The sequence below is a fragment of the Musca domestica genome, unplaced genomic scaffold, assembly GCF_030504385.1.
Source record: "Musca domestica strain aabys unplaced genomic scaffold, Musca_domestica.polishedcontigs.V.1.1 12, whole genome shotgun sequence".
NCBI lineage: Eukaryota > Metazoa > Arthropoda > Insecta > Diptera > Muscidae > Musca > Musca domestica.
Genome location: NW_026712155.1, coordinates 5,495,147 through 5,506,462, shown reverse-complemented (window position 1 = coordinate 5,506,462; position 11,316 = coordinate 5,495,147). Strand labels below are relative to the sequence as shown.

At 39.8% G+C, this 11,316-nt stretch overlaps 1 protein-coding gene across 2 annotated transcripts; it reads left to right on the top strand.

Annotated features, from left to right (window-relative positions):
* The first annotated feature begins 1,774 nt into the window (after positions 1-1,774).
* On the top strand, positions 1,775-10,744 carry LOC101895269 (defective chorion protein, FC125 isoform). 2 transcript variants are annotated; one of them, XM_059118125.1, is made up of 7 exons: positions 1,775-2,003; positions 2,071-2,205; positions 2,282-2,378; positions 2,445-4,838; positions 4,917-5,305; positions 6,385-6,533; positions 9,686-10,744. In XM_059118125.1, the coding sequence occupies exons 1-7, from the start codon at positions 1,995-1,997 to the stop codon at positions 10,647-10,649; spliced, it is 4,137 nt and encodes a 1,378-aa protein (XP_058974108.1). In that variant the 5' UTR covers positions 1,775-1,994; the 3' UTR covers positions 10,650-10,744. The 2 variants fall into 2 exon arrangements, with proteins under 2 accessions (XP_058974108.1, XP_019894002.1); XM_020038443.2 differs by having other exon boundaries at positions 2,282-4,838.
* The last annotated feature ends 572 nt before the right edge of the window (positions 10,745-11,316 follow it).

Genomic DNA, 11,316 nt, shown 5'->3' with positions numbered 1-11,316 from the left:
CTGAAAATGTGCACCTCCGGTTGGCCACCAGAACTCAAGCGCCGGTCATGGTGATGGTGTGGGCAGCCATAACAGTCGATGGTCGCTCTCTGCTCGAATTAATCGACCGTGGTATCAGAATAAATTCCGAATATGATCGCAAAAATATTCTGGAGGGTGTATTAAAGCTTTGGGCACGCAAACATTTTGTCCGCAGGCCTTGGACATTCCAACAGGACTCAGCACCATCGCACTCAGCGCGCGCCACCCCAGAATGGTTACAAAATGAGGTTCCTCGCTTCATTTCCAGCGCGTAATGGCCACCAAAACCTCCGGATACCAATCCGTTGGAGTATTGTGTCTAGGAGTATTGTGTCTATTTTGAAAAGCAAGGTTGGAACTTAAAAATACCAAAGAGTCGATCACCACAAGCAAGCGCTTCACCAGGAATGGGTCAAAATATCGCAGAGCAACATTCGGGCAGCGTGTGACGGTTTCATTGGCCGTTTGAAGGCCATAATCTGTGCCAAAGATGACCAAATCTAAACTTATTCTAAAATTTTATGCTATTTCCAACATTTTTTGCTTTCATTCAATAAAATTAAAAAAATGTAAAAATTATGGCGTTTGACTTTGTTGCAGTTTTTTTTTTATCTCACCCTCTATGTCTGTGGTTATGATATGGAGGTGCTTTTGGATATGTGATAGAAAAATATTAAATGGTATTAAATTGGGTATTGGGTAAATATATAGAGGTGGAATCCAGAATATTTGATATTGAGGTCTCCGTTGGTAAGTGTTGCAAAAGTTTAGGATGGAAAGATGGAGATCGCTTTGGATATTCGTACTAAATGTTACTGAATTTGGTATTGGGTGAAGGGATAGAGCTGGTATTCGATTAGATATTGAGGTCACTGCTGTTTTCAAGGGTTTGCATATAGAGACGTTGAGATAATTTTGAACAAGAAAAATTGGATGTGGGTCCATTTTCCAATGGTATTACCAATATCCTCAGCGGTAAGCTTTAAAATAAACATTTTGAGAACTTTAGTCCTATTAATTTTAACTATAGTCCTATTAATTTTTCATGTTAGGCGTTTAAAGAAAATATCTCAATTTCACAGTGTAGTGTTTATAATTTGAAAAATAACCAAAAAATCGAAAACTAGATATTCTCCAGACCATGAACATTTTTAATAAAAAAAAAATTGACCGAAGAGTACCGCTACCGTTTAAACTGTATGTATGGGTGTGTGTGACAAAATGTATACGTTCACTTGTTGTTTTTGTTGTCATTTAATATCAACGCTTTCTACATTTCACTGCGCTGCATTTGACCTTTGCCGAGACATGTCTCATAGATCATGGTGCGTGATTTAAACGATATTATCGCAATTGAGCGTTTCTGAAGCAAGTTATTTGATTCGTCCCTGATCGCAAAAAAAAAAACCAGAACGTCTACCAGGAAACGAATCGAAAATACAAATATTCAATTGAAACCCACAACCCGTTTTCTTATTTCGTTTGCAAGAAAAGCAAAAAACCAAAATTTGCCATTTAAGAATTTGGGTTACGAAGAAGTTGAAAAAGCGACAGCAAAAGAAAACGGTGAGAAAAAAGTGCAGAATTTCAGAAAATAATGGGGTTAGAAGAAATCGGAAAAAAAAACAAAAGTTTTCGTATCGAAGAATGCGGTAAAACTTACAACAGCGTATGCATTTTCCAGCTAAAGGGGTCACGGCAGATTGGCAAGTCTATATTTTACCGCTGTCTGGCCGATTGGAGCTCAGTGCGATTTGGCCAACGAAACGAAACGTTCAAAGAGTTTATCGAAGACAAAGTGATATTGCAACGAGGCAATAACGGTTTGATAACAAACGGAAACTATTTGTGCAAATATCCTTTCGAATTCAGCAAGGATTATACAAATTAGAAAAAAGGATAAGAAAGTGCCTTCCTCAGGATCCTGTAATTAATTTGTGCGAAATAACGAAATTGTGTTTAATGCCAACAAAATGAATTGGGTAAAGTGTTGAAGATCCTTAAAAAGGACACCAGAGTGTTAATATTTGTGTTTTAATATTTTTTCAGTTAAAATTCAGTTTGATTGCATTGATGATATCCTGTCACGATGAGTGTTTTGTGTCGGGTCAATTGAATACCAATTTACTGCCTGGGGGTCAATTAAACACCTCGCCCGGCAATGTGCCCAATTTTTTAACTCAGGTAGAGTTTCAACTACTTCTTTTCTCTGGAAAATATCAGTGACAATTCTTATCTTCTTCTTCTTCCTTCCTTCCAGTTATTTCAACAACCCTTGAATACCAGATTATCCTTTAACCCATTTCGAAGTGTTAGCCACAACATTGGTTATAATTTGGGCCAAACATTTGGTAGAAGTATGGATCCTTTTTCTAACTCATTTCCTGGAATAGGTCAACTTATGTCCTTTTGGTTTTCTCAAGCTCCCTCAGCGGCAGCCCAATCTTTAGATACCCAACCGGAAGCCTCCAAAGTTGTTTTGGTCTTGGCCAATGATACCCCTGTGACGTCGGCCCTACCCCAACCCGATGAGGAGACACTGAAACGTTTGGTCCGTAATCCAGATTTCTTCCAGGAGTTGTTGACACGCATGGAATCGATTAATGAACAGTTGACCACACATGTGCCCGCCATTACGCGTACCTTTGGCCAGGGTGTTAACGAGGCCCTTTCCCAGGCGCCCATCTTAGGCCAGGCCCAACAGTCGGGAGCCATTGATTACGCTCGCTTGGGTGAGGCTTTTGGTGAAACAATTCTGCCGCAAAACATGCTCGCCGGCATGGGCGAGGCTTTAAATATGACATCATCGGCGAATAACGCCACGGATTCCGAGACATTAAATGAAACGGAACCGCTTGGAGTTGATCTCTCACCCGAACCTGCACCAGAAAGTCCACCACCCTCACAGGAACCACAAGCTCCGGCACAGGCCCCACAAGGCTCCCCCTTCGGCAGTCTATTAGGCGAGAATCCATTGTTTAGAAGCTTCCAGCAATTTGTGCCGCCACAATTGCCCCCAGCTTCAGCCGATGGAATTCCATTCTCCTTCCCCTGGTTACAACAGGCCGGATCCCAAGGGGCTGCCTCTGACATATCGGAGGTGCGTGTAAAACCCGATACCCCAAATCCATATCGCATTTCACCCAAGGAGGCTGATATGACGCAAAAAATAAACGAAATGAAATTGAGAGCGGCCATGAAGGACGCCCTGACAAAGAAAACTATACCCATTCTGTGGTTCCGCATACCGGATAAAAAAGAAGATTCTGCGCGCCGCCCCGTCGCCTCCAACAGGGAAAGTGCCGTGGATGAGGACTTGAAAATGCAATTGAAATTGGAAGCATTCGAGAAACAATTGATTGACGAGCTGCATCAACTACAAGAGGTGGTCAAGCTGGCCAATGCCATGAAGAAAGCCCAACTCGAAAGCCGGGAAAAAACAAGGTCCGAGATAAACGAGGCCAATCTCAAGCCGTTGACATTGAACGAAACACCGATTTACAAAATCACCCTGGCCGACATTGAGCGTACGCTCAAGGATGAATATGTCCAAAAACTTCTACAGATGGCAGCCCAGAGTCGCAAGAAGGAGAAAGAGCAGAAGAACAAAGCCTTGTTCAACAAATATCCCAGTGAGTCTGTCAATAATCCCAACAAGCGTCAAACATCAGCTGGTGATACCGGCCTGGCGACCCTTGATCGTGACGATTTGATGAAAATGATGCTGTACGCTTATCGGACGGCCGCCCTCCAGGGTGACAACACGTCCTGGCTAAAGGAAAATGCCAACAACTCCAACAACATGGCTATGACATCGGATCGAGGTATGCAACAACGAATGCCGGGCCAGCCTGAAATGTCTGACGAACAGAAATGGATGATGGAAAAGAAACAGCAACAAGCCGCAATGGAAATGAATCGGGCTCGTGAAATGGACGAGGAGAAGAAGCTTAAGGAACTCACTGACCATTCGCATGACTCCCAACATCAACATCATAATCACCATCACTTGACTGGCCATCCGGCTGGTTTTGGCCATCCACCAACTTCGGGCGCCACAGCCAGGAACGAAGGACAAAATATGCAAATGCCCAACAATTCACCCACCATGATGATGGCATCCCAGGATCAAATGAGGCATGGTGGCGATAAGATGTCTGAAGATATGCAAAATTCATGGATGTCAGATGGAAAAACATCCGATCAACAAATGCGCTCCGGTGGTTCCATGCAAGAACAGAACATGCGTCAAGGTGCCTCCTGGATGCCCAACGAAAATGAAAAACAATTTCAAGGGCAACAGGGCCCAAAGCAACGTTTTGGAGAAGCTCCCAATGCGGGTGGGGAGATGACCATGGCACAATGGGCAGAAATGGTCAACAGTCCCAATATGCAAATGCGACAACAGCAATGGAGCCCTGCAACAGAACAAAATAGAGCCAACCAAAAGACAAATCCGCATATTCCCCTGCAACGTCAAATGTTTTCATCGTCCAAGGGGGATACTCCAATGTCGCCGGAGGAAAAGAAAATTAAGGAACAACAACAACGCTATATGCTGAATGTTGCCCAACAAGCGATCATGTCCATGATAAATGATGCTCGCATTCAGGAAAGTGCCGGCAAAGAAACAGAACGAGCCCAAACCACATCGGCCGATGATCGTAAAACCGAAACGTCCTCTCCCTCCTCGTCCTCATTTATGACTAAGGACGGCCATCAAATGACAAGCGAACAGCGTTCTGGTGCCCAATTGCCCATTGGAGCCCAGGCAATGCCACAAATGCCCGAAAATGCTGGAAAGGCACGTCACAAAGGTAATCTTTTTGGTGTATTCCGCCACAACAATTATCACATGATTAATCCTGATTCTTTCCATAATCATGGCCGTGCAGTGGTTGATGACTTTCTCGAAGAATTTGTTGGCCAACCTCGTCATCACGATGACAAATCGAAGGCAAAACACACTGGAGCTGTTGTCAATTATTACTATAATGCTGCTGCTGTGCCAAGCCGTTATCCACCCGCCTATGCCCCAGCTGCACCGCCAAGTTATAATTATGGTGCCGGGGCTGGTGGTGGTTATGCTTCAAGTTATGGTGGCGCCAGTAGTGGCTACTATGCCCCACCTCGACCCACACCTGCAACCCCATCATATACTGCCTCTCAATATTATGGTGGTGGTGGTTATGGTTCCAATGCATATGGCTCTGGCGGTGCCTATCGTACGGCGGTGGGCGATGCTGAAATCGAGGAAATGTTGAAAGAACATCAGACACTGCCGGTGAGTAGGCGCTGTACAATTAGCGAATTTTAATATTATTAAAAAGAATATCTGTCATAACCTCACTTTTTTCTGTCATAACCGATATCCACAATGAGGAGGTCACTTTCAATTTGCCGTTTAAATTTTTCAATAGATTCGCCTTCAAAAAAAGAGTATATATATAGTATGGTGCTCACAATAAGACCCAAGAGAAATGATTGGAATAGTTAAAACTTCGCACATCGTAGAATAAGTTCGAGCTCAAAACCTGGCTATATGATCCCACTCCCAAACAAACAGTCAACCTAATATCAGGATTTTTTTCCAGGACTTTCTGGATAATACTGTGGAGTTTTTAAACATTTCTATTCCTGGCCAAAAAATTTGATTGATTTAAAGAATATTTGGTTTAAAGATCTTGAATTTTGAAAACAAACGGTCAACCTAAGTTCGGGAAATTTTCAATATTGTTTTCCAGGACATTATGGATAATACTGTGGAATTTTTAAACATTTCTACTCCTGACCAAATAATTTTTTATTTTTTAAAGAGTATTTGGTTGAAGCATCTTGATTTTTGAATAATGGTTTCAAAACTTCCTGGCCAAAGTTATAATATCAAAATCACGGGATTTTCACGGAACTCCAGGCTAAAAATCCTGACTTTTTTAAAGAATTTTTCTCAGTATTTCCTATCCAAAATTGTAGATTTTTAAGGACCTCATGGCCAAAAATTGTCACTTTTCAGGCTGACATAGCCTTACTTTTTGGTTTACAAGAAGTAATTGAAAGCTTATGGTTAAATTTGAGGTTATGAACAAGGAGATTATGACACTTCTAATACAAAACCAACCCTCGCCACACCTTCTTTTCCTATTTAACCCTTTAATCACACCTCTAACCGCACTCTATCCTTTTGACAACTATTAAAATCTCACTCATTCTCATAAGAATTTTTCTTTATCTGCACACGACGGTGTAATTGCCCTACCCTCCATTGCCTCATGCACCAAATGTTTACCACCATCCAAAACCACCATCATCCAACATCACCAACATCCACAAAAAACTTCACTAACAGATGGTGACGCATTTCAGAGAATGATGTTACTCATACGGCCAGAAGATCCCCAACGCTTTCAAACTCCACCTGCAACTACAACCACAACAGACACAACTAAGACCAATACAACCTTGGATGCAACCAAAACCAACAATGGCGCCGACTTATCAAATCAAACAAAAAGGTTAGCCCATGATAAATATTCAAAATATAAAAGTTTTCTTGTAGTTGTAAGACCCCCACGTTCCAAGTCGGGACATCGCAGGCGCTCTAGGCGTTCTGCGGAATATGCCACTTTGGAACCCATAGATGAGACATCGCTAAGTGAGTTGAGAAAAACCTATAAGAATTCCTTGAAGGAAATCACCCTGAATCCCAATGAAACTCCGGAAGAGGCTTTGGAGCGTTATAATGCCGAGTCGATTAGAGAGGCCTTGGCCAAGGCCAATAAAGAGCCCATGGAAATATCAGCCGGGGATGAAACCAATGAAATCGATGGCAAAGATGATCAAAGCATATCGGAACAGCAACAACATCAATATGTCACCGAGCATAGGGGCCAGAATTATGGAAATATCCAACAGCAACAACAACACAATTTAGGTTTGCATTACAATGCATTTTTAACGCAGAACCCTGCCTCTTCGCCACCAACCAGTTTCCATCACATGCCCCGCCATCAGACCCAATATCAACATCATTTTGTCAATCCTTATCAGACCAAATCATCCTTGGCCCAAAATCCCTTTCTCTCGGTGGTCAATGCCTTTGAACCTGTTACAGTGGTGGATGATTTTGCAGTCACCACGGCCAGTCCTTATCAAATTCATACCGATAATGGTGTTTACACTGCCCTTAATCCGGCTAAATCAATTACCTATGCTGTGCCCTATGTTAAGCAGCCAGAAATCGGCAACTACAATATTCGAACAACACCTTTGACGGTGAAATTATCCGCACCCACACAATATGTAAATAGCTTGCCGAGGGGACGGCTATTTGAACATTCCAATAACATTCAGAAGTCTTCGGTCCACTATTCCCGCAACCACATTGACAAAGCCAATCATGCTCGCATCACCTACAGCCAAATAAATTCCGATCTTAACAAGGCCAAAGACTGTGGCCAAACATTTGATAATCTATTCGATGACATAAAGCAACGTTTGACGGAATGTTGTACCGAGTGCAAAGATAAGTTTTTAAAGGTCCTAGAGAAAGCCCTTCGACATTCCGATTGGACTCCATCATCATACCATCAGAAGGAGCAATATTCAAAACCGAAAGACGAGGAGGCAGAATTTCGAGATTGGCTTGAAGAAATGACCGAAAAGGGTTATGATAAAAACCATTTGACCAAGGAATTGCAACGGGACTATATGGGCCAGGGTCGTTATCATTTGGCTTTACATGAAAATGAAGATTCTGATGAGCTGTTGCATGGTCCAAACCAATCATTCAAAAGGGAAACAACAATTGCTGAAAGCGATGATAATGAAGAGATTATGACACCCGGGCCAATAAATCAAACTCAAAACGATGAGGAAGCAGGAGAAATTGACGAAGAGGCTCAGGAAGAGAACTTAGAGTCATCCAAGAAAACGGAAAATGAAACCCCAAATAAAAAAGATAAACTTGGGGATAAAACAAACTCCAATAAGATATCAAGGAAAGATATTATGGAACCTGCCGAGTCCACAACGCATAGTGTCTACGCCTTAAGGGGCAAATTTAAACCCAACAAACGTAATGTTATAACTGCAATACCCAGCAAACATCACGCCAAAAAGTTTGCCCATCACAAGAGTGTGAATAAAATGGGCCACCTTAAGAGAACCTCAAATGATATTCCAAAAAGTGAAACCAAAGAGAATTCCATAGAAAAACATAAAAATTTGGAAGAGGTTTTAGATTTCCTCTATGAACTTAGCAGAGTTAATAAGGAGAAACATTTAAAATGGTCGGCAGGAGATACGTCATCAACGACAACATCTAAAACGCCGGCTGATATGTCCAGCTCAACTACTGCAATCAAAACCACAGTTCAGCCTAATACCACCTCATCCATTGTGCCATCTTCATCGCCATCACCCGCCTCATCTTCATCCCCATCATCGTTGAAATCAAAGCGAAGAAAAATTAAATCATCTTCGAAAAAAGTTATTCCGTCCAAGGACATGGACCAGTTAGAAAACTGAATAAATGTCCTTGCGGGGAATAATATGTGTAGCCTTTATACCAGTATTTTTAGATTAGTTCATTAATCTGTTTTTATTTAAAAAGTAACTGATTTTTTTTTTTTGAGAGAAGTGAGGTTAAGTCCCCTATACGTGAGGTTATGTTTATTGAATTATAGATCTAACATTTTATGGTAAATAATTTAGCTATTTAAAATATTGTCCTGCAATAGGAACATTTGAAAATAGCCAAATTCATTTATTTTTATTTAAAAAATGAGGGGAGTGAGGTTATGTTTAAGCAGAGTGAGGTTATATCCCCTAAAAGTGATGTTAGGTGCATTAAAAATTGTGCATTAGAATTTCATTATACTTTCTTCAGACATTTAGGATATCTGACAACACAAGTCTTAAATTTTCTTGTAATTTTAGAGTTCAGAAACCAGAATCTCAATTCTTGTTCTATAAAAATGTGAAATGGAAAATAGGTTATTTTTATTTTTCTACAAATATTATTCTATTACATTTTCATAGAACAAAAATTAAGTCCCAAAAATAAAAATGTAATCAATAATAATAGTATACGTATATTCTAGGATAGTTTCCAAAAATAGGTTTTTGTTTTAAACAATAGAGAATACATTTTGTGGCCATAACCTCACTTTTTGTTGGAAAACGCCAGTTCTTCAACTTCATTTTTTTCAATAATTTTTGAGTTTGAAACCCACATTCAAAAAATAATGTACAACGGGGAAATATCCAGAATATAAATAAGGTTATGTTTTAAGCTTTGGTTAGAAAACATATTGTGACTATAACCTCATTCTTGCTTGAAAACGGAAGCAATCTCCTTTAGTATCTTTTAAATTTTAGAGTTTGAGAGTTATGAAAAACTAATCCACAACAGGAATATAACTGAATTCTATTACAACTTCTAAAAGTAAGGTTATGTTTTGAGCATCACATAGAAAACATTTTGCGACCTTAACCTCACTTTTTGAATTATTTCATTAAAAATCTGTTCTTTTATGACATTATTTGTTAAATTCAATTTAACTAATTTATTCCCATTTACATTTCATGGAACCTTAACATCACCGCCATTCATGTGAACGAACCATTTCATACTCATGCACCATGTTCATGCTCATGTAAACAGTAGTGCAACATTAAATCCATCAGAAACTGCCACAACATCTGAAACGTCGTTGTCTTCATCACAACCACCCTCATCATCGGATTCCTTATCAGCATCCTCATATTTGCATTCATCATCGTCAAATCCTCAATACCAAAATCTGGAAACAGATGAAGAACGTGTGGGATATGATCCAATATTGTTGGAACCATTTATGGGTCTGCAAAGTGTTGATCGTCAAGATGATCCATGGCGCCATAAGCCATACAACTTGTATCAGCCAATTTTTACCGGTGGTGGTACTTTCGAAGCATTGCTCAATCGTTATCGGCGAAGTGCAGCTAAGAGGCCAGAGTTGCCACATGTTCTCACACCGAGTATGTTGGAGCGATTGCTGCGTATTAAAGTGAATTTTGAAAAGAACTACCCGTTCCTCTATAAAACCATGATGGGCCACATGACTGGAGATAAACACACCACATTGAGCATAACACCACCGGAGATACCCAAACATGTTTCATATCCCAATGTGGAATTGGCTGCTGCTGAAATCAATCAAATGGAGAATTTATTAAGGGAATTAAAAACGGAAAAGTACAATCGGCAACAAGAACAACCAGCAACATTACAAACAAAGCCAGACCCTGAAGAACCTTCAACACGAGATCAACAACAGCCAGAGCAAACTTGGCCCAATTCCCAAGAATATCTAGACAATTTCGTCAATGAGGATAATAGCTTTTGGTATAATTTGGAAAAGAGACCAAATCCTCTGGAATCCAAAGAAACGCCATCATTACAGGAAAATAATTATTGGAATCAATTTCAAGATCCAAAGGAAACAAATTCTGCCCTGCGTAAAAGAGAAAGTTTCTGGCAAGCCTTAGAAGATGCCGAGGAGAGACAGAGCAGTGCCAAATATGAACGACAAATTGCCGATGATTTAGATCGCATTTTTAATTTCGATGAGGATGACACCAACTGAGTTTTTTTTATTGTGTTGTAATGCCATTTAGTTTTTTTGTTTGAAATTTCATAATTTTTTTATGTTAGTTGTAGTTGATTATTATTATTATTGCCTAAGGATATGATATTTTGAAATTATTGAAAAAAAAAAATATATGTACATAAATAAAAATGTATTGAAATGTGGTTTTTATGAGAAAGGGGATCCTTAAAAGGTCGAGTTTTGTGGGTAATGTATAATTTTAAAACTTAAGTACAGAAATAATAAAAAGAATGAAAAAATAAAAAAAAACTGAATATGATATTTAAAACATTAAAGAAGTTAAAACCATAGTAAAAAACTTGAAATCAAAATATCAGCAGAATGAACCGGTTTTTCCGACAGATGTAAACCCCAGCCTTGAGTTATGAACTGTTGACCCTTTATGAATGAGGTTCCGTAGCAGTAGGCCCATATTGACCAATTCGTATCTGACCTAAGACTGATATAAATATTACAACGTGCCAGATTTGGACTATATCGACTATTTCCTATACCTTATATGAGATATGTGCAAATTTTTGCAAAATTTGTAAATATGCGTGAGATACCAGATATAGTCGCCCGAAGTATTCCATTTTCATACTTCATCTAATATAGATAAAAATATTGGTATGGGCAAAGTTAGAAGAAAATCGAAAATGTA